Below are 25,436 nucleotides of genomic sequence, written 5' to 3'. Positions count from 1 at the left end.
GGGACCATCAATAGAACTTATTTACCATCATTGTATTAAGCTGCAATGTCTCCACTACATACTCAGCATGCTTAGAATTTCTTTTCTGGAGGATATATATTTGACTAAAATGGCCCTAAATAGCATAACTTAGACACTCCAGTGCGGACTTATCTTCATAAGAATTGGTTATAAAATTTCCCTTAACTCAACATTTCAATGCACAGTGACGTGTCCAAGTAGTGCTAAATTGTTGTAATGGAGAGCCAGACAAATATTGTAGGATGACTTATGTTATATAAATATGTTTACTTATTTGTATTACTTTACAAATTTGGTATTAACGCAAAACTCATAACTGTGACAATCCAGGAAAAATAGAAATTATTAAATATTTTCACAGGAACAAAAATTGAGTGCAAAATGCAGGAATCCATCTTTAATGACATTGCATGCTTCCTTTCCCACTCTCTCCAAATATGGCATTAATTTATCTGGATGTAGATATTTTGCTATGTTTAGTGTGGCAAATGTATGCAATGTTGGGTTTAATGAAAATCTTTTGAAGAGAAAGCAAGTCATAGTGTGCAGTTGTGTAGGACATTCCATCCTTGGGTGTAGAATATCCCACAAAATGAAATATACATTTTGCAATGGATTATAATATCTGTAAACAGTAATCCCTCTAAAATCACTAAACACGTAGTAAAGTATGAATTGTGTATCATGATACAACTGGTTCTTGTTTAATTAACATTACATGATCTCAAATACATTAATTTTGTACAAGCCTTGATAATAGTACAGTAAATGATATGTTTATGAACCATATTCAGATAGCAAATATCAACTTTGTTAATAGCTTAGATTCTAGGTTTTGGTTTCGGTAGCTGAAATCTTTGACAAATCACATGCATGATATATATCATTCATTAAGTTGATAAAAGATGTCCAAACAATTCTTGAACAGAAGTACAAATGGACTTAACCATGATGTAACAGTAGTATTTATAGACAGGTAACCATAGTATTTTGACACCTATAGTGTTTTCAAGCAGCGCAAACTGACACAAATTTAAACACAAAACTATAATTAAGCATTAACTTACAAGACATGTTCAGCACAGCAGAGACATCAAAATATAATCTCTCTCTCTCTCTCTCTCTCTGTCTCTCTTGGTATATTAGCTGACTTAAAAATAAAAACTATTCAGTTCAGTATAAATAATTAACTGTAAGCAATAACATCTACACATTTTTAAAACTCATGACTGAGAAAATCACACATGCTTATCATATATTCTACAAATATAAATGTTGACAGATCATCACATCTGTTGTACCAAGTCAAACATTCCAGTATAATAACTGCTCTACAGTTGTCCATTTCCTGGCAACACACCTCGGACAATCATTAACTATATTTGCACTTTTCCCATCAATATACAAATGCCATCTACAGGTAACACTTTCCTAAAGTAAATAGATTACACATTCCATCTAATTCAAACATTCATGTCCAAAGACAAAACATCAATTTAATCTGATTTGAAAAAAAAAAAAAATCCCAGAGAACGTGAGACCAATCCTAAGCAAACTTATTGGAGGACCATCAAAGGCAGTCTGGTTATGACCTTGCTAGATACCAGCTCAAGGCAAGATCTGGTAGGACTTTGGCAATGAAAACAAAATCAAAGGCAAAGTCTGGTGCAACCTTGCAGGAGAGAAATCCATAACGAGATCTGGTATCAACTGCTGTCAATGCTTGTTGTATTTGGCTGATGAATGACTGCTGTGCTGTAAGTAGCTGCGACTGTTGTCTCGGTCTCGGTGTCGATGTTCACTATGATGACTGTGAAAGTGAGGACCATTGGAAGGTTTGTGGTGAGACCCATTGGTGCCATTGTTGTAGCCATTGTTATAGTAGGAACTCCCGTCATATGACCCTTTCCACTAAACAAAATAATCGATATATGATAAATTCATGAATTAATCACACAGAATATAAAGCACTTTCACATTTATTTGCTATATGCCACATCCGTGTTTCAGCTAGGATTTGAAAAGTGCAGGGCCCTGGCCAAAAAAAGCAATTTTTTATGCACAATATTTCTTTTGGGGGCATGTTTTTGTGCTGGGTCATTCCGTGTGTAGCATCTTTATCAACATTATGTTCATGTATTGTGCAAGGCCTGGTTCATAATTATATTAGACAATAAAACTCTTTTTATTTATTGTTCTATTTGATACATTTCTTCTATTGATTTTTTGTTTCAAGATTTTAAAGAATAAGCATTTTTCTTTATAATTTACCTATACACTTCTTTGAATTTTAGACAAAAGATACATATGAAGCATTAGTTGACTGCAGTCATTTCAAAAAGATTTCAGATAACGAATAACAGCTCAAAATAATTCTGAAAAATAGTAAACATAACTAAAACAAGAGCTGTTGGAGAACAGCATAGCTCGTCTCGCAAATGTTTGTCAATAAATAATCAAAATATATTAATTGGAATGGTTTCGCAAATTGCATTAATAATATTTATATTGTTTACTGTACTTGATCAGATTATGTTTTGTGAATTCATGCAATTTTCAAAACCATACCAATTTATATATATATAAATTATTTATTGAAAACATTCGGGAGACAAGCTATGCGGTTGTAGATTAAATGAATTTATTAAATACAAATGTAAATTGCTTTTGGACATATTTCTTCAATTTTTTGACAAAATATTATCCTAATGAGAGTTATCTCCCTTGAAAAATGTGGACCGGTATAAATTGTCTATTGTGAGCATTTTCACATTGTTTTATTTTCAGTTTCACCCCCAAGAAGGGATAGTGTAACTCCATAGGGACTCATTTACCAAATATCAGCACCCTAGTACAATCATAAAGTGATGTGTTAATAGCTTTCAACATTTGCACAAAAATTTTAAAAAATGTGTTTTTTCCCCAAAAAAATATTTCAGTTTAACTATGGCAAGGGATAGTTTAACCCCCACAGGGAACCTAATACCATGTATTACTATGCCTTTCAACACTCACAACATAAACTTAACACAAATTCCAAAAATTTAAAACAAAACAAAAACACAGATTTTAAAGTTTTACTCCAGGAAGGGATTGTCTTACTCCATAGGGACTCTATTGCCAAATATCAGCACCCTAGTACAATTATAAAGTGATGTATTAAAACCTCTTAACACTTGCACCAAAAACTTAACGCAGAAATATTTTAGGTCCAAAAATTTGAAAATTCTGGTTTTTTCCCCAAAAAAAATCTTTTAGTTTAACTCCGGCAGGAGATAGTTTAACCCTAGAGGGACTCTATGTTTACTTTAAAGAAATACTCGCATCTTATACTATATACAGGATTTGGTACACTGCCCTAGATTGATACATTCATGACATGGAAATACAGTGGATCCTAGATACATACACTGTAAGGTCCATACCAGCCTATGTTGAATATCTTTACTCGCCTGAGTAGAAGGATAACAATTTTTCCATTGAAATTTCCAAAAACCTTACCTCAAATAAGCAATTCTTCAATTCAAATCCTTTGTGTTCCCATGTTATGATTAATTGTAATAAGTTACAGCTTCATATGTATAAAGTGTACTTGGCAAATTCCAAATATACTTCAACATGTAGATGATTTAATATATAGAAACTTTGTATATTTGCATTACTGTCACTATGCTTTGTATCAAAAGGAAAATAAAAACATTTTGCAAAAAAAAAAATGTGTATTTACCATTTTCTAGTACACCAATATTACACACAAAATGGCAGCTTCCTTCAAATGGTTTACAGTTAGTCTCCTGTCCGATTACATATGGTTGTTTTAATAAAGATTATTTATACCTATACACCTGTCACCTTCCCAAGAAAGATTTGCTGCCAGGGAAGGTAAAGTAAATTATGCCCCGATTATAATTTTTAGAATTTTTTCAAACACGAAACTAAAGGCACAGGCACAGGAGTTAAAAGGCAGGGCACATTAGAAAACATTGAAAATAAGGGCATGCAGGGTGAGCATCCTACTAACCAGGCCTAGCTGGAATACTGCATCTATTGAATATTTGTTTCACATTATAAACTCAATATTATTAACATTTTAAAAGAGTGATGTAAAAAACAAAAAGAAGCTTTCCTGGAATCTGGACAAATATTTTACTTGCTTGCTGCATGTAAATACGAGACAAACATTCTGTTGATAATACTACTCACTCTGTTCCTATCTTGATTGCGTTCATCTTGCATCTTTTGGAAGTTGTTATTGGGTAAAAAGTCAAAGTCAGCATAATGCTTTTTAACTTTCTTCACCTGAAAAAAAGACAAGATGGAAATCAGAATGTAGCAAGAGACATCTTTCTACCACAATACGCTGCGTTATTCCACCCTCAAGCCAGTGTATAAATGTGCCGACTGTTGGATATATATACAGTACATTCCAGTTAATCGGGTAACGCTTAATCGGGTATTTCGTTTAATTGGGTAAAATTTCAAAAACCAAAACCATTTTCTCTTAAATCATATTAAAAAAATTCGTTTGATTGGGTTGGAAAAGTCGTATTTTTCGGTTATTCGAATAGAACAATCGGACAAAAAAAATTAGAAATGCTCCGATTTTCACGAAAGTCATCACATATTTCTAGACATTTATCAACAAATAGGGTAATTTAGATGGTTAAAATGTAAAAAAAAAAAACGGTAAAATATTACCTTAAACGATAATGTTATGTCGGGGTTTTGTCATGTTCAGAACTGTGTTGTTGTTAATTCTGCCTCGTGAGGTTTTCCCCCAACAGGAAATCGATTAAGAATTGTGGGTAAAATTAAATGTTATTTTTAGAGTCAGCAGCAGGCCAACGTAATGGGGGTTTAAAAGCATAATTAAGCTACTAGACAATTAAACTTTTACTTCTGGGATGTAAAATCTTCGAAGTAGAAACCAAAACAATAGGTTTTGACCTGGGTCTGACATTGCTACAGATCGATTGATAACACTGCTTACTGTATGTGGCGAATCCAAAGTGAGGGGTTCGCCACTGGGAAATGTGACGACACCGGTACACAGGTGAGTTATTAAAAAAAACAGTAGCGAGCAGTAAAAGGACAGACGCCCGACGTTAGCTAAAAATTCCTATTCAGGTAAGGATTAGAACTGGTTAATAAAAAACATTACATTGGATTTCGTGTTGTTTTATCAGTGACAGCCAGTGTCAAGTTCGTATAAATTTATACCACAGGAAATGACGTAAATAAACTCGGTTTCTCCGATCTCTGTGCTTTGGCAATATAATATGGAATATTTTAAACTTCATAGCGAACATAAGAATGTCTCTATGATAAACATGAATGATTTTAGCTGTAATTGTCGGCGAGTCCTTAGATCGTATGTCAAGTTATATTAGGAACACGTGGATGAAACAGGGATGTATGACCCCCGATTTGAGGTGCTATGATTGTACTGTGTCACGAATAAGAAACAATCTTTAAGGTTTTATTATTTTAATACATGTATTTTTATACAATTAGTTAAAGTAATCTGACAATTTGACATCAGTAAAAGCACAAACAAAAACACTGTTTATTAACAATAATAACGCAAATATTTTCATCCAAATTCGACCCAAGTCTTAACCATTACGGACCAAATCTAAGATGGTGACGTGCATATCAGCTCATTGCATAAGTTGGTTAATCGGGTAAAAAGTCCCCGCAAATAGGCAACCCAATTAAGTGGAATGCACTGTATATGTTATATTCCACTAGTGGAATATGATCAATATGATCTTCCAGCCTTTTGATTGGTCAAGAATTCGAACTTTGAACCGAGTTGCAATTGTTATTGACGTCATTCGATTACATCACTGGGTCCCGGCCGTCACCTGTAAACCTTATTTGCATATGCGAAATAAGACTTGGCTACATTTCCCTTTGATTCAAGCCGATATTATTGTAGTAGAAACAGGTCACACGACTCCTGATTTTTGGATATATAATTTATTTCACACTCGTTAGTAGTTTTTTTTTAATTACAAAAGACACTCACTAAAGCTCATGTCTTTTGTAACATATAAAAAATAACTTACTCATGTGAAATAAATTCCATATTCAACAACTCGTTGTGTAACCACAACTTGCAATCCTTATTACACTGTACCTCCTATTGCCTCCAATTCCTCTACACAATCATACTACTAATTGGAGAGTATACCTCCTACTACCTCAAATCTCTCCAACACAATTATACTACCTCCTACACAATTATGCTACCTCCTACTACCTCCTACACAATTGGATTATGCTACCACCTACTACCTCCTACACAATTATACTTCCTCCTACTACCTCCTACACAATTATACTACCTCCTACACAATTATACTACCTCCTACTAAATTACACTACCTCCTACACAATCATACTACCTCCTACACAATTATACTACCTCCTACTACCTCCTACACAATTATACTACCTCCTACTACCTCCTACACAATTATACTACCTCCTACTACCTCCTACACAATTACACTACCTCCTACACAATCATACTACCTCCTACACAATTATACTACCTCCTACACAATTATACTACCTCCTACACAATTATACTACCTCTAACACAATTACACTACCTCCTACACAATCATACTACCTCCTACACAATCATACTACCTCCTACACAATTATACTACCTCCTACACAATTACACTACCTCCTACACAATCATACTACCTCCTACACAATTATACTACCTCCTACCTTACACAATGAGACTTACCTCCTACTACCTCCTACCAATGATGCTCTCCTCTACCTCCTACACAATTATACTACCTCCTACTACCTCCTACACAATTATACTACCTCCTACACAATTATACTAACTCCTACACAATTATACTACCTCCTACTACCTCCTACACAATTATACTACCTCCTACACAATTATACTACCTCCTACACAATTATACTACCTCCTACTACCTCCTACACAATTATGCTACCTCCTACTACCTCCTACACAATTATACTACCTCCTACACAATTATACTACCTCCTACACAATTATACTACCTCCTACACAATTATACTACCTCCTACACAATTATACTACCTCCTACACAATTGTACTACCTCCTACTACCTCCTACTACCTCCTACACAATTATACTACCTCCTACACAATTATACTACCTCCTACACAATTATGCTACCTCCTACTACCTCCTACACAATTATACTACCTCCTACTACCTCCTACACAATTATACTACCTCCTACACAATTATGCTACCTCCTACACAATTATACTACCTCCTACACAATTATACTACCTCCTACACAATCATACTACCTCCTACTACCTCCTACACAATTATGCTACCTCCTACTACCTCCGATCCCTCTACATAATTGTAGTAGCTCCTACTAACTTCAATCCCTCCAATACAATTTGTACAAAACAAAATATCACAGACCTTTGGAGCCCACCAATAGATATTTACTTGAATAGCCCAACCTCAGATCTTCTCCATTCTTGGACAAATACATTCTAACTACTTGATCCTTAATAAACAGTATTTTAAATGGCACTCATCAAGTGTTCTTTTCAAAATCATGATTATAGATTTAAGTTCCTAATTTGTTAGTAAGGGAACAGATGATTATCAAAATTAGGAAATGCCTGTAAAACATGAATGCCCCAGCTGCCACTTGACACCCAGAAACCTCAGCAGTTCCTGAGATTAGCTAGTTACATTGCTACAAGATGAGACGCGACATACATGGGTAAAACTATCTACCCCTCCATTTCATACCTTTCCTCGGTCAAATTCTTCATCATAGGCATCTGACCATGCACGTTTCCTTTCCCTCTCACGGTCAGCATCTAGGTCCAGAGAACTTTTGCCACCATTCCAGGATGCCACTATGTAAACAAAAGAGTATCAATGTTACTAACAGAACACTTAAGTAAGGGGCCACAAAGCCCCTGCACAGTATCAAATGAACTGTTAAACAAGTGCAATCAATGATTGCGAAAGCTCACCGGCGGCAGCAATCACACTATGCATTCATTTTTTATGTATCTATAAGCATGTCATTTTGAAATTGTACGTCACATAATATCGCTCCTAGACCTCTAATGGATGTATAAACCAAATAAGAAGGGTGTGGACTTACAAGCTTTCAAAAACTTACCCCAAAAATATTTAAAGAGGGTTTTTGTGCCAAAAAACTTACCCCAAAAATATTTAAAGAGGGTTTTTGTACCCCAAAAATATTTAAAGAGTCCACTAAATGGTAAAATGCCAAAAAAAAATCACAATTTATTTTGGCATGATTTTGATATAACATCACTCCGTGACATCTAATGAATGCATAAACCAAATTAGAAGAATGTGAGAGCATAATTTTGGAATTACCCCAAAAAGTTTAAAGTGGATTTTGGTGCTAAAAAAGTTAAGTTCACAAAATGGTAAAATGCGAAAAAATCACAATTTTTTTCTGCATGATTTTGCCATAACATTACTCCTAGACCTCTAATGAATGTATAAACCAAATTAAAAGGGTGTGAGGTGTATACTTTTGGACTTAGAAGCTTTCCAAAAACTGATCCCAAAAACTTAAAGTTTTGGGGTGGGACGCCGACGCCGGGGTGGCAACATTAGCTCTCGGTTACTCGTAACCGGTGAGCTAATAAAAACTACCAGGGTCTCAAAATTCCCTTAAGACTTACACCAACGGACTCCCAACACCCTGTTAACCACCTAGGGAATCCCAACACCCTGTAAACAACCTAGGGAATCCCAACACCCTGTAAACTTACACCTAGGGAATCCCAAAACCCTGTAAACCACCTAGGGAATCCCAACACCCTGTTAACCACCTAGGGAATCCCAACACCCTGTAAACCACCTAGGGACTCCCAACACCCTGTAAACCACCTAGGGACTCCCAACACCCTGTAAACTTATTCCCAGGGACTCCCAACACCCTGTAAACTTATTCCCAGGGACTCCCAACACCCTGTAAACCACCTTGGGAATCCCAACACCCTGTAAACCACCTAGGGAATCCCAATACCCTGTAAACCACCTAGGGACTCCCAACATCCTGTAAGCTTACTCCCAACACTACACAGTAGTTGTGCAATAATAAGTCACCTCATTGATGTAATACCATAGCTTTGATCTCTATAGCATTTTTCATGTTGATAAATATAAAGATATTGGAATCAGCTATTGACTTAACGATAGCTGAATTTTATTTAACAAAACAGCTACTTGAATAGAAGATTTTCCAGTCTGCAAAAACGTCTACCTAACCTTCATAGACCCATCCTTCAATTACTCATGGAGGGGGTTGTCAGAAATGACCCTATTCACTAAATACCTTGCCATAGTGACTCCCAATATCATTTCTTCTGGGACAAAGAGATTATAATTACCTGAAGAGCCGTAGATATGGTGAGCGGATTTTTCCAGCTCATCTGCTACCCGTGCCTTCTTCGTACCATCCCAGTATTGACCAGATCGAGCGTCTCCACCAGGACCATTATTGGGGCGTTTGTAACCATCTTTGATGTGATGATCCCAGCTTTGTACAGGAGCTGTTATTTCAATTTGTTAATTTACAAAAAAAGTTACATTAGTATAGGGCATTGATAGTTACACACATTTATTTCAATTTATTTCAATTTCAATAAAGAAGACAACAGTATTTCTAACAATCTTTCTGTGTCGTGTTAATTTAATTACAGTAATATATACAAACAATTTATGTGCACAGTTAGAGAAAAAAATTGTTCAAATCTTCTATATTATATTCAAGAAGGATCTTGGTGCCCACCAGAATTGGTTCCATGAAAGACTGATTTTTTTCTCTACTTTTCCCTTCTTTCCCTTAATTATTTGATAACATGGGGAACATATCTGAAGAACTTTCTGAAATATATATGAATTATAACAAATTTCAACTGTCAAAATCCCAGATGGCTGCCTGTTAGCCATTTTGTTTTCCCAATCAGACTAATAAATGAATGGACACAACTAAGAACCAATTTCAGGGGGAACCTATATTTATAGCTACATGTAAAGTTTGAGAAATATCCCTCCAGCCCTCCTAAAGAAATAGCCAGAGAAATCTTTAATTGTCAAAATTCAAAATTCCGTCTGTTATTCTCAATATGAAAATACACGACTAGGGACCAAGGAGAACCCACATACGAAATTGAAAAGATCCTTTCTGTACATTCTGAAAAAATATCTGTAAAACAAATCAATTGTAAAATTTCAAAATGGCCAACTGTTGGCCATCTATCTCAAAATTTAACGGGCACAACTAGGGACCAAGGGGAATCCACATATGAAATTTGAGGGAAATCTTTTCAGTACTTCCTAAGAAATAGTGGTAACAGAAGTTGTTTATGGACAGACAGAAGGACAGATCACGAACCACCGAGACTACAGAGGAAAGGGGATTTGAATAGCCCAGGCTGATTAAGTTTCTATTAAAATCATCAGTTTTGATATGTGTGCTGACTACCATTACCTTTGCTATCACCTGTCTTTTCATCTCCACTGGGGCCTTTGAGAGAATCCTTAGTCTTCTCTACCCATACAAACTCCTGGCTGTCCTCAGACTCGCTCTCAGACTTTTTACGAGGTCCGTCTTCCTCCTTTTCTCCATTCATGAGCTTCTTCCTATCCTTACAATAATCACCAGACTTTAATTCCTTCTTTAATTTGTGTTTCTTTTTCTTGTGTTTTTTTGTGCGTTCTGAGCTATCGCTGTCAGGCGCAAGTTCTTGGTACTTCATGTCTTTGTGCTCCTTTTTGTGCTTCTTGCGCTTTTTATGTTTTTTATGAATGGATTGTTTTCCATCTGAACACACATAGCTGTCAGAAAGGAGGCTCTGTTTATCCGATATATCGACAGATTTGTCGTCCATCACCTCACTGATCTGATTCATAGTGGTTGATTTTGAAGACACCATGTCAGAAGTAGAGTTAGACACATGCATTGCTTCAGTGTTACAAGAATCATCTGATTTATCGCACATAATTCTATGCTCCTCAGCAGACCCAGCTGAAGTGTGTCTGGGGTTGGGAGAAGAAGGAGATGGCCTACAATCCTTTATATCTTCTGAACAATTTCCTAATTTTTCATTCTCCTGTACCTTCCATCCTGGAAACTGTCTCTCTGGCACTTTGGGGTACACTGCCATGTCTTTATTGCCCATCACTGTCCATTCAGTGGTGGAGTTCACACTGTCACGACTGGAAGATGAACCAACCGAGGGACTTGGAGCAGAGTCCTGGTTGAACACTTGCCAATTTGTTGTGGAGTTGACCTTTGAACTCCCAGCAGGCACCAGGTTAGTCACACAAGTTATGCCAGGATTATCACCAAGTATCCGTTTCCCTGGGCTGAATGCTGACTTTTCACTGAACTGTAATGTCAGATCCTTTGTTGGACTAACCATTAGATTGAGACCATCCAGTCGATGGTTTTTACTGTCTCCATGACCTTTGGTGTCCAAGAGATTGGCATTTCCTGGTACAGACGTAGTGGCATTTAGCTTCTTATCAAAAACAACTGCAGAATCATCCAAATGTCTTCCGATATTTTTCTGGGAAAATAAAGGCAAACCAATCTTTTTGATATCTTTTTTGATGCTGGATGATTTAGTTTCAGTTTTCTTACCTTTAGTGATACTATTGGTATTTTCCGAATCAGACTCGCTGTCATCACCATACGGTACCAACAGTGACTTCATCTGATCAGAGTCTTTCACAATCTTTGATTTACCATTTGGTGATTTTTCAAAAGTGGTAACTTTGCCATTTTTGATTTGCATGACAATTCTTGGCTTGTCCTCTGTTTGCTGTTTGACAGAAGTCTGTGGTTTGATACCAAAAGCTACCCGATCGCGTTTATCAGGTAATGGAGTACTTAGAGATTGTGTTGAGGTGGACTTCTGCACCTGAGTAGAGGAGGACAATGATGAGGAACTGTTGTTTTTTCTAGCCACACTAGCTCCAACATCACTGCAAGGACCACCTGAAGTATAAATATAACATAAAACTAATTCATGAAAAATTCTGAAAGAAAATAAGCTAGAATCAGTCAAGTATGATCAGACTATGATGATGACCAGTCCAAGCTTTAACAATAACAGGCTGTCTGAAACTAATCAAATAACAAGTCTCTGCATCACATGAAAAGAACATTCCATTTTTCAGGTAATAATATTGTAGAATATTCCTCTATTCCTAGAGCAAAAACCAAACCAGACTACTTACTGATTACTCCATTAACTTTGAATTTCTTGTTGATGGTGTGGTTTGGAGGCAGGCTGGGACCGATGACCTATGAAATAGCAAACATATTATAAACACCTTCATTAACAATTATATTCATAACAAAGGCCTATATGCTTAAATGCTCACATGATCCTTTAATTATTGTTCTATACCTAAAACAAGACACATTGCATGTAGATTTGAATTTTGTTTTACTAATTATAAGATCTAGTTCAATATGTTTACAACATAGCAATGTGGATACTATGGTCATTTAATTCTTTCCATCCTTATTTGTCTACATTTCCTTGACATCCATCCTCTATAAACCGTACAGCTTTATATTCCCAAAGCTCATATATCCAATTAATTTGCACATATCATAACACTACAGGCTTAGTGTCAATGTCAACATATAAGTCATTGGAGGCCAATGGTCAAATTGGCTAGCAATGTACATCAATGTGGTAGATTTTTCATTTGCATATCATATTGTAAATTATTTTCAAGGTCAAAATTAAAGCCTATTAGTCATTTAAAAAAAAAACACTCAAAATTAAACATGTAAAACTAGTGATCAGGGAGAAACAATATACGAATTTTGAAAAATCTTTTCAAGAAATAGCGGTAACAATCTTCAACCTGTCAAAAGTAAAAATGGCTGACAGGCAGAATTCAATATACACAACTAGAGACCATTGGAAACCTGCATATAAAAATTTGAAAGATATGTACAGTACTTCATGAGAAATAGCAGTAACAATCTTCAATTGTCTAAATTCATAATGGCCACGTTAGCTATTTTGTTTTCCAATCATTCTCAAAATCCAACATGCACAACTAGGGACCAAGGAGAACCTAAATCCAAAAATTGAGAAAGATCAATTCAGTACTTTCGGAGAATTAATGGTAACAAGAATTGGAGGAGGATAAATAGACAGATAGACCGTGGAGGAAAGGCAGTTTGAATAGCCCACCATCTGATGATAGTGATAGCCCAACATCTGATGATAGTGATAGCCCACCATCTGATGATAGTGATAGCCCAACATCTGATGATAGTGATAGCCCAACATCTGATGATAGTGATAGCCCACCATCTGATGATGGTGATAGCCCAACATCTGATGATGGTGATAGCCCAACATCTGATGATGGTGATAGCCCAACATCTGATGATAGTGATAGCCCACCATCTGATGATGGTGATAGCCCAACATCTTATGATGGTGATAGCCCAACATCTGATGATAGTTATAGTCCACCATCTGATGATAGTGATAGCCCAACATCTGATGATGGTGATAGCCCAACATCTGATGATAGTGATAGCCCAACATCTGATGATAGTGATAGCCCAACATCTGATGATGGTGTGCTAAAAATCTGGATACCACCATTGCTTGATTATCGCAGTTCACAGGCAAAGGTTTCCCTGACGGTGCCAAAGGGCAGGACAGGTGCATATCAGGCCTAATTTTTCATGCGCAAACAGGTCCGTATTATATAACTGAAAAAAACTTACCTTGTTCAACGGTCTTGGAATAGACTTTGATGACATTTGTGAAGGCTTGGACTTAATGTAGAACAGCAAATAGGCTTCACAAGACAACACCCGTGTGGCACTGACTTGCTGAACCTGTATAGAGAGTCAATAAACAAGTCAATATTTAGACATAACAAAAATAAGCGGTTACATGAGTCTCAAACATATAACTATCTTCTATGTATTTACAAGGTATTTCTAAACAGTTCCACACCATGAAAAAAGTAGTAAAGTTTCGCCCCTCCTCAATTATTGTAACCAAATTTGTATCACTTCCATTTAAATGTGATTTTCTTGCATAAACTATGACAAAGTTAAGGACCTCTCCAGGGAGTGACATAAAACCTATGGGCCATGTAATCGACAATTTTGATAGATCACCTTTAGACCTTTTCATCCATGAAGAGTATTTTGATTATCAAATCTGGGTCTTGAGAAGATTTTTGAAATTTCTGTCAATTTGACCAAAAACATGGGATTTTCATCCTGGAAATGATCTCATGTATGTTATCAATCTGACCAGTCTTTAATAAAAGTTAAATAGTTCCGAGTTTTTGAGAAGGACTGTATCTATGATGTTCACCAACAGACATACCATAGAGTCATTCATGCAGTACCAGATTTGACTAGGAGACTTCACATAGCAGTAGTAATGTCCAGAGTTACAGCTAAAACCAGAATGGACCAGTACAGCATACAGCTGGTACATCACCTTCTCTCCCTGAAACAAAAACAACCAAGCAATTAAAACACCTCCCAGTAATACAATCCATCAATGAAAACTCTATTGTGCAAACACTTATGTAGTTCTAGCTTCATGGAATTTTTCACAGTAGTAGTCTTTGGAGGTAATCTAGAGAAACTAAACTGTTTCAGACAATCTTTGTGCAGAAAGCATCATAACAATAGTGATTATAAAACACAAAGTGGTCAGAAACATTCAGGCTTTTGTATTTCACATATTTAATACTGTGTTGTAAATAGTATGATTTTCCTGAGAAGCATATCATATGAATTACAATATAGCAGTTTTCAAAGTACAATGATTATGTCTAATGACTTGTGTAACTATACTCAACTTACACTTGATCAATAGTTCTGCTTTTCCTCAATTAACTGCTAATAACAGTAAATTTGGCTTCTGATGTTTCCCTTACCCAGTAATCCTAGTGACATGCATCATTTGATATCTTGATCAACATTGGACTTACTTGTCTATAGCTCATGTAAGGACGAAGGTTAAGTTTCTCTGGGAACTGAATGTGGCGACTCACTTTACCCATCAACCTGTTGTAGTCAAACCTATAAAATAAATCCAATATTTACTATAAAATCACTGAATAAACATTATTTACATCCAACAAGTCAACTGAAAAACAAAATTACTAATTAATACAATGACACAAATCCTTCAGGCTATACCAGTTTGGTTTGCATTATTTAATGTCCTATCAAGAGCTAAAGTCATTTAAGGACAGCCTTCTCTGTGTGTGTCAGATGCATATGATTGGTGAATGTGTGTGTTTTGGGAGGCTGTAATATATTCGTGTTTTGTTTCCATGTTGGAACTGATGCCAACTTTGTAGTGCTGCCTCAATGAAGTGCACTGCTGAAGTCATCGAGCAAGACACTCCATCCGGTTACATTATACTGACGATGGACTGAACATTCATCCCACTCCCAAAATACAGAGCATTAAACACAACTAGCAACAACCATTGTTACAGACTCTGGTGTGTCTCAGCCAGAACTCAAAGCCTTCCTCACCGCAGCGAACACTTAACTAAAGGCCAAAAGTAAGGAAGAAGAAAGTAGTTCAGAAAGAAGAGATAAGATAAGATCCCAAATATAATCGCCTTTTACAATCATGCAATGGAGGCAGCAGGTAAAATTTGTACAACCTAGCTGTAGGGCAGATTCTTTACTTGTAAAGTGCATTAGTTTCTAAAATCAAGCTACCAATAATACCAACCTTTTCAGTGAAATTGTCAATATGTTTGGAGCCTTGTGAATTGAAAATCTTTTGTGAGCTGGCACCTTTTGTTTGCATCTAAAACAAAAATAAGTCATTGATAATCTAATTTTAAGTCATTCTTTAAAATTGCGTTTTCAAAATTTATCCTTTAAATATTATTTTTTATCAAAAAAGAAACATCTAAATTTAAACATATATGTTAGAATATACTGTTGATTGAGATAAGAATACTTACTTTGTACACATGTATGCATTGTCATTGTCCAGTGTCTCAGGATGTACATATTTCTCCAAAGCTTTTTCAAGGGTCTGTACAGCCTGGTATATATATATGTAAATAGAATTTCTAATATCAACAGGACATTACACAAGTTAGTGTATTCCTTATACAAGGAAAAATCAAACGGAAACAAACTTACAACACATCTTTTTTTTCTACTTCTTTTTGTGTATTTTTGTTATGGTTTCAAGTATTTTACTCTCAACACCTCAATTCTACATACACTCAATCGCAGAAGTGATCTCTCATATAGATATATAATCCCAGGTGCATACTCTTGTGTGGTCAAATTGTGACTTTTGACCTTCACCAGGAATTGTCGTTGTAGGAAGCGACATAGCAATACCATGGTGTACCATCAGTGAAGGTTTATGATATCTGTTGTACATACTTCCAAATTTGCACGTATAGTGTGCTGTTTGGTTTATTTTGTTAAACATCCTATTAACAGCCAGGGTCATTTAAGGATGGCCAGGTTTTGGAGGTGGAGGAAAACCGGAGTACCCGGAGAAAAACCACCAGCATACAGTCAGTACCAAGCAAGTGCCCCACGTGGGTTTCGAACTCGCGACCCAAAGGTAGAGGGCTAGTGCTAAAAAGTTGGTACACCTTAACCAATAGGCCACTGCAGCCCCTTGTGTGCAGTTAAGTTTTTGAAGTTTGCTTTCCAAAAAAATTGGTGATTTTTTTTTTAATGTTTAGATTTAACTGCACAGTAACTGAATACTCCAGCATAAGAGGATAGAAAACTCCGACTTATCAAAGTTACATCACAAAATTTATTTGGAATCATCGGTCAGATTTGCAAATTAGAATGGACCCGTCTACGATGTTTTGTATACGGAAACAATTCTGCTATCGATGGGCTGATCACTACATATGTACTTTTATATCATTGAAATAAACATGTCGATAGGATAAATTTTACAGTGCAGACAATGAATCAGAGCAGTTTTTACATGATATAATAGGGCCAGTTGGTCAGTGACTGCCGCAGGAGATCAAGGCATTAGTGTTATCCTTGCTTAATTGTGTATGTGTGCCGTTACAGCTTCAGTAAATAAACAAGTAGAACAATTTATAACACGATTTATTTAGAATTATGAATAAACTATGTGCTGACATATCATTTCAAATTTTGTTTCATGTTAATTGAGCCATTAAACATCATATTGCAACTGAATACGACAACTTGCTCAAGTGAGATTGTATGTGTGTGGAACACATGTGGCTCGACAGATCATAAATCCATGCAATTTGCTGATCAATAGATATACAATTTCAGGGAATTAAACATCAAAATAACTGATTATTATTTCCTTGATTATTTGCTAAAATTTTACTTATAAATGCTTTATATATTTAAGTATTAAATTAGTATTCTGTTGTCGAAGGAAATGACGATAACAAATCTCAAATCACATTCATGATATCCAAGCATCTGATTGGCAAAGGCTTCTTCTTGCATACAGTGTGCAGTGGATTTTTCCACCAGACAATTTTTTTTAAAGTGCACACTATATGTGTACATTTACCTTTTGCACTTAAGGAGGACACTTATGCATGACTTGTTAAGACAGAAAGGTAATTTTACCAATATGAAATGTTGAAAAGGTGGTTGTTTGCCTAGTCCAATGATGTATCCTTAAAGCACAGAATCAGCAATGCAAACAACTTTTTTGGAGAGAATTTTTAGCCCACATTTATTCTATTTTGTGCAATATTGACATCAGTACATTTTAGTATTCTTGAGAATTGAAATCTTTTCACAGCTCTGCCAAAATTCACTTGAAGTAATTATTTTTCTTACCTTAATATCCAAGCTGACATCTAGAAAGGGGTCATAAGTATTTGACATCTCCTTACATCGCATACACTGGACTGAATGGGAAGAGAAAAGTGAGATTGCCAAATAAAGGTATTGGAATAAATTAAACTGAAATAATCAAAACTGCAATCCCCACTGATATAAATACATTATATCCTATGGATTAAATATAGTCTTACAAGTGAAAATGTCAGACCAAAGACATTTCAACTTTGCAGAGAGAGAAAAAAAATAATAAATTGTTTGATAAGGTTGATACATACCTTGACTTCTGAGAAACCCTCCAAATATTTGGTTAACCACCGTAGTCTCTTTGCTGAATTTGTCTAATCTGCAACATACAGAAAATATCAATCAAGTCGAGTTGCAATCCAATTTTTTTTTTGCACAGTTAAATCAAAGTACTGAAAGTACTGTAAACGAACATTATTGTTATAATGCAAAATCAGTAACCTTTTAAGTTTAAAGTAGATAAATTGGCTAATTTAAGAATAAATTGCAATTAATTTGAAATGTTTGGAGCTGTTCTGATATGATTGTATGCATGTTTCTCTTAGGTCCTTAATAAAATTGGAAGTAACTATCTTGGATTGATAAAAATAAAATATGTCTTCTTTTTTTTGAAAAGGCCTCATCAGTTATAATACAGTTGGGACATTATTGATGCCAACTTTCCAATATGCACTAAATTTAGGATACTTCCATTGTTAGTTAGGCATATTTCAACTTATTACGATGAAACATGCATAAAGAATTACTGAAAGCCAAAACTAGAGCTTCTGGTATAATCATTGTTAACAACGTGATAAAGGATAACAACCAGATAGATTTTAGGGTCCATTCTCTGAAAATAATGCAAATTTAAGCCCAATTTTTCTCCATTTCGGTATTTCCAAGTCCATTTTGGTAAATATCCTAAACGCATGCGTGTTCTTACATTATACATCGTTTGTCGGCATGTTGTTGGCTATCGGTATTATTATGATTAAATTTTTCGTAATACATAATAGTTTGAAAATAATTTCTATCTCGGAATCATTTGTTTGATTGTTAGAAGTGCATTGTGCAGTAAACAAATTTGTACATTTACATTGGTGAAAATTGCCGTCTTTGTGTCCAAAATCGTGCAAAAGTCAGTCAATCGAATCGATTCTAAGGGTGATTTTGGAGTTACCTCCCTTACAACAGTAAACTACTACCCCCCCCTTTTACATTAAGCATTCACATTCATCATGGATACAAATTTTATAAGCACATGCATGTGCAAAAAGATCTTTTGAATGTAGTTCATTAGTAAAATAACATGCTGATATATCGCTAAGTCTATGGTTTGAAGTGAAAGTTTTGAAGGCAGCCATATTGGATTGAAAACGGAAGTACGTGGTGCATGGGTGAAAAAGTCGCCAAATATGGGCATACACAGCAATTCTACTCTGGATTCTAATAAACGTACATTAATGTTCGTTTAAAAATAATAATTCAAATAGCTTTCTCAAGATAACTGCAATGATAATTGGACAGTTCTTCCAATATTTCTATTCATGTCAACCTACTTGTTATGTCCATTCAGACACGACCGCTGCATGGCATCAACCACATATCTCAGGAATTCGTGAGCATCTTCCTGACGACCCCAGTGCATATGTTTGGCTATCACTACAAAAAAGAAAGGCATTAGGCTCAAGTGTTTTCAAACATAGCTTGATAGAGTCAAAATGTTTGAGGGGAAATAGTCACCTAGAACAGAGGATCATCACTTTGACAGATTTGATGGTTCAAGATTATCTATCACATAATGGAAGATGTTTCCCCATTTGGGTTGACATTTGAGATGACCAGTAATTTAATTGGTTCTACTGCAGAGAGCATGCTACAGGACTCACTTCTCAGTTTCTGTAACACAGATTGTGGTTTGATGGCATTTCCTGAGTTTTCATAGCAACGCTTAACATGGCGCTGTAGTTCACACATCATGCAAAATCCTGCTTGTTTGCCTGGAATATTAAAGGTTTATATAGTCCTTAAATAAACATACAAACCAAGGATGCTATATCAGCATGGATTCTACACCTGTAGATATGGCAAATTAGTAGGCCTTTTGAGCATCGATGATAAAAATCTTTTATGTCTGCTATTTTTTGGATGATATTGATGTAAAAACATCTCAAATCCAATTCCCCAAGCAAAGCTCAAAAATATATCATTCATTTTCAAAACAAAACATACAAAACATACAAAATGTCAAAAATTCAAATTAACTAATATTACATCACAATGTTACATTTTCAATAAAGAACCCTGCTTAGTTTAACAGATATTGTCATGTTGTGTTGACAAACATTTTCTATGAACAGACAAGCTGATTCCATCATTAGTTCAGACTTCAGAGGTACTAACATGTGGTACTGTGTTCATTGCTAAGGCAGAAGTTGACAAGAGGAGCAGTGTAGGTGAGGCACTGGAGAGTGGAGTTTAGGAAGCAGGTATTCCCCATGTTCACTAAACCAGCCCCAATTTTCTGCATCTTCCTCCATTCCAGCTGAACCTTCTCCTCTGGGTACAAAACAACTTTTGGTGTTGGTAGGGAGTCTCCGTCTCCTTCTCCATTCATTCTGGAACCTGAAGTCACCATACTTTTGAAAGTCATGCAGACATACTAAAAAGTTCAGTCATACTTTTAAGCCAAAAACAATTACTTCATTTTCATGACATTTTTTTCAAAGGAGATGGAACTGGGAGGCATTTTTTTCAGTTTCACATGACAATAATGAGACGAAATATTTTTTTATAGGTTTCAATGAAAATCATTATTTTCAAACAAGAGTTTAGTATTACTATTACAAAATGAACATATATCTTGTTAACATAACACAACTAGTTATTGGTTAATAAAAATCAGTAATTTACTTTTGTTTTGGTTCTAGATCTGCCCAAATGAGCAGTGGCTGACTATAAATTCCCAGTTTTTTTTAAGGCATTTTACATTAAAATCTGCAATGCGTGGCCCTTAAATGTGTGTACGCCTGAGAACCAAGATTTTTGTCTAATATACTGATTTACAGGACTCTCCTCAAATCTTAAATTTTTTCAATTTTGGACATGAATTATACACCACTGTATTTGAAGTCAGCAAATATTTTCAATCAAAGACATATTTGTTATCCAAGTTGGCTTGCTTCAAACTAAGATATAAACAAAGTGATTAATCCCTTGTAATGAGGGGTATCTATATATCCAAACCTCAGTTTTCAAATTCATTATATGTGTACTCTCAAGTAAAGAATGTTGATGCAGATGAATTTAATGTCAAGGTTATAATTGAACTGTGTATGAAACCATACAAGCTTTCAATCATCAAATCTATTTTATTTCAAAGCATCTTCTGCTTCCCACACATGTGGGTCATGGTCAGCGCAATGAAAAATCCTTGTTTAAATGACGTCCCTCTATAAATAGAAACTGATCAACGTAACCCTTTCAGAATATAAGAACTCTTCAGGCTTGGAGGGGAAAATTTCAAAATGTGCATGTACAAATATTTCCATGCCCATAAAGGGGTGCAGATTCTGTAATAAACATATATATAGTGGACAAGATGTCCTACATCTCTTTGGGTGTTTTAAACAAGACGTATAACCTAGTGTGGCAATGTGTTTGGGATGTTATTTGTGCATCAATAAGCTAAGCTTAACAGAATATCAGAATGACTTGGCAGTGTCAAAATGGGCTGAAATGCCTGATAACAGGCTTTTCCCTTCACCTAATTAAGCCAGTTTTAATTGACAGGAAGACAACTCTGTCGGACAAAAGGGCATCAATGATATTCTGCTGAAATTATTTAAACTGAGATTGATATTAAGTTTCTAAAACATGTTTTTGAGATTGCCACCACGGTTGTAGATATGCAGCTTATATAAAGTGTATGTTGTTACCTCCAATTTGATTGGCAAAAATTTGGATATGAAAATAGCAGCAGCCTCGAGCTCTACTAAAGTGAAGATTTTTCCCTGAGCAGACCCACGGTGGATTAGTGTAACGTTAATGTGGTAGTCTAGTTAAATCAACTTTGGTTATCTGACAAGGATTTAAAAATTAAAGGGCTTCATATAGAATGGCAATCCCATCTTTAGAGTGTAGTGTTCCTTTGAAAATTATTGCATGTATTAGGTTTTATGGTAGCCAGACAAAAAAAATGGGTCATTAATTAGAGTAACTTGGAAATAACAAGATCTAGAGGACAAAATACATTTTGGGAGTCCTAATATGTAATTACCAATGGTCCTGATCATCCCAAAATAAACAGAAAGTTAAAAAAAAAAAAAAAGCTGAACAAATTTTGTTGAAATGCATTACCTTCTTTCTGTTTATTACTGCCATTCTGCTCAGTAGAATATTTTTTGAACTGATTCAGAGGTATGTATTTAGCTCTCAAAGAGTCCACTTGCAGAGAATATGGCTTCTCTGCTGGTTTGAAATCAATCTTATGCAAGAGGACTTGTTTAGAGGAGGATAGAATTTGACAATCCAAGCTCTCCTCCCCAACCAAGGAGGACTTCAATGTCTCCTCAATTTGCCCGATATTTTCTGAAGAACTTGCAGGCATAGCATTGGTTAATCTGAAAGAACAAAAATATTTTTCATTTTTTTTATTTGGTACATACCCAAAATGAGACAAAAAGGCCCTTTCCCATCCATATCAGTGAGAAAAAACCCTGGATATTGAGATGTACATGTATATTATTACACACTTACTGAGATTCAAACCTGAAACTAGCTAATGATCCCATACTCTTATTATAATTTGTATGTACCTGTAAATCAACTGATTTGGTGACCAATGACTTGCACATACACCACTATGTAAATTTCTTCCATCCGTAATTCAACCAAGTAATCAGTACTTTTTTGTTGTCTTTAATTTTATGGTACTGATTTCTATGATTACATACAGTTGGTTACTAATTGTGTAACAGATCTGGACATTCTTCTATGTGATAATTACCCAGCTGGTATGTTCTTTATTCTGTTCTTTATTTCTTGCAATTGTAAACAGTACATGTACAGTACAACTTCTCGAAACCAATCCTTATCAAAAGCAATTTAATACCTTAAATTTGATATGGAATGAAATAGCTATATAGAATTGATCCTTCTAGTAATAAAAAAACTTCCCTATACTGATCCCTCTGAATTACAAATACCAAACCGATTTTGTGTTCAGAATGGTTATATACCCAAAATTACTTTCGAAAGAAACAATTAAATTTTTCATAAGCCTATTGATTTTAACGATAACGTTCCACCTACCCTAAAATAATATTAATAAAATCAATATAAAGCCTACATAAAATTACGACAAAATGGGTGCCCTTCGATACAAGTTACTCAAATTATTAGTGTTCTATCGATTCTTCAGGCAAAATTTTAGAAGAAACTAGGGGAAATTCAGCCAATCAGATTAGGTATCTATTTAATATGTCATCACTTTTAAGTAAAGCTAGCATAATTTTGGTATCCTTCAGTCCACGCGAAATATCACCGGTCCGTCGGACATGTCGGATAAAATTTCCGTCGGCCCGGTTAAGTGTTGAATAAATCCGGACCGAATGTCCGGTACGTTTTGAACCTTAGAATCGACCCCGATTCTCTATCAAACAACTGTTTGACTGGCGTGGTTCTGATTCGTGACTCATTCAAGCGCTATTTTGACCGCGACTCACAAAACATTCCAGAATTTTCTCGCCTCAACAAGATGTTGCGGTTTATTGAGGGAGCGATTCCCGGCAAACCGATCAAAAAGAAAACATCTGAAACAGAAAGGACTGTTCAGAAAACCGAGGCGAGTAAGAAGTATGAAGCAAAGCGGGCGCCTCATAAACGTAACATTAAATGGAGAGAGAAACGCGAATGGCTGCAGTTCAATATGGAACAGAACACCATGTCATGTTCAGTTTGTATTGATGTTTACGGGAAATCGTCTGCTGGAAGTGGAACAAACACGTTTTTGACCGGATGTTCCAATACCCGTGCTTCGGTCGTAAATGACGGAGAATGATAATCATGATGATTTCCAGTAGTTTTTAAATTTGAGTAAAATTTGATTCTATATGTCATGTCTTGAGTTTTTTTTTTTATTTTGGAGTCAAAATATAGCTTATCAAGTAACATAATTTGGTCTGGTAAAAATTTTACTTTACCAGACCAAAATGTCTCGTAAACATGAATCCGGTCTGGTAATACTTCAGCTTTTACCAGACCAAATGTCCTGTAAAAAAAAACATTTCGCGTGGACTGTATCCTTTTATATGCAACTAATGCGCAATCTCGGAAATCAGCTATTGTCTCTGTTGGCAGAGTTGTTATATTAAGCTAATTCAGCAGCAAATGATGGCCTTTGCGGTGGGAACAGGGTTTGCACAAGCAGTTTATGTCACGTTTGGCAGGATAAGGATTAATTTGGGAAAATGAAAAGTATACAATTAGCTTTAATCGATTTAAATGTAACAAGAAATTGTAATTTTAATATCATGAAAGAGGACTTACATAAAATGAAACTTGAATTTTCTATAAAAAAATAATAATTGCAACAGTGACCTTGGGTCAAGAAACAGAAGCCATACATGACACATCATATTTAGTATCTGTGTATTTTTTTTGTTTGTTTTTAATTGACAATGTATGTTGTAAATGTATACATCTGTTCTATTGCTTTTAAACGTTCAAAATTGTCTGATGTATGCATATACATCCTGTGGCTGTAGTTCACGGTCTATGCGGCATATTTTTAATATAACCTGTCAGTCGGGACGAAGATCTAGAAGACCGGATAAAATTATTTGTACTAGTCTAGTGTTTTCACCGTTCTTTGACAACTATATTTTTACCCAGAGATAACATTGCAGACAACTGTTACAGTATTCAATAACAATTTAAGAAATTCATTACTTGGTTGCTATGTTTTTCAATTCAACATATGAAAACGAAATTTTATCCCGATATCTAAGTGGAGGATAATTGGATGGCTTGGGATCCAGACCTCGTGGTGGTGTACGTGTGGTAACAGTTTCTTGTGCGCATAAACTGAAAGCAGGTCAAGCTGAATTTCCGAATGCATCGATTCAAAAAAATAATAATTCGATCCGCCTATCTGCTATAATGAATAATTATATATATTGTCTGAGAAATATCCATAAATATGTCGCGGACGAAACAGCAGTCGGGCTCATATCGAATGATAACAACATGGAATCCACATTGTTTCTGGCCACGAGACACGACACCGGTTGATAAAATTATTTTGTGCAATGGGATATATTAATTGTATTGGCATAGTACATATATATTTATCTAGGTGAATGGTCAGACCAGACTGTTAAACTAATTTCAACAATATTTGTAAAAGACAAGGCATGTAAAATACATAAATATTACCTGCAACATCCAACACCGAGAAGATTTCGAATGCAACATCCGGGTATTCTGGCAATAGACCT

The 25,436-nt window shown here is 35.4% G+C and overlaps 1 protein-coding gene across 1 annotated transcript; it reads right to left on the bottom strand.

The window, feature by feature from the left end:
- Window positions 1-391: 391 nt before the first annotated feature.
- On the bottom strand, window positions 392-25,436 carry LOC117323700 (ubiquitin carboxyl-terminal hydrolase 36-like). The gene is made up of 18 exons (XM_033879084.1): window positions 25,375-25,436; window positions 22,297-22,559; window positions 20,341-20,562; window positions 19,827-19,937; window positions 19,497-19,599; window positions 18,207-18,274; window positions 17,926-17,996; window positions 16,071-16,153; window positions 15,833-15,910; window positions 15,072-15,162; window positions 14,456-14,581; window positions 13,840-13,953; window positions 12,315-12,381; window positions 10,561-12,072; window positions 9,458-9,619; window positions 7,827-7,936; window positions 4,225-4,320; window positions 392-1,932 (listed from the first exon to the last, which is right to left on the bottom strand). Exons 2-18 carry the CDS (start codon window positions 22,544-22,546, stop codon window positions 1,738-1,740), a joined length of 3,459 nt encoding a protein of 1,152 aa, XP_033734975.1. The 5' UTR covers window positions 22,547-22,559; window positions 25,375-25,436; the 3' UTR covers window positions 392-1,737.

The sequence above is a fragment of the Pecten maximus genome, chromosome 1, assembly GCF_902652985.1.
Source record: "Pecten maximus chromosome 1, xPecMax1.1, whole genome shotgun sequence".
NCBI lineage: Eukaryota > Metazoa > Mollusca > Bivalvia > Pectinida > Pectinidae > Pecten > Pecten maximus.
Note: the sequence above shows the minus strand (reverse complement) of the source record. Positions and strands in the feature narration are given on the sequence as shown.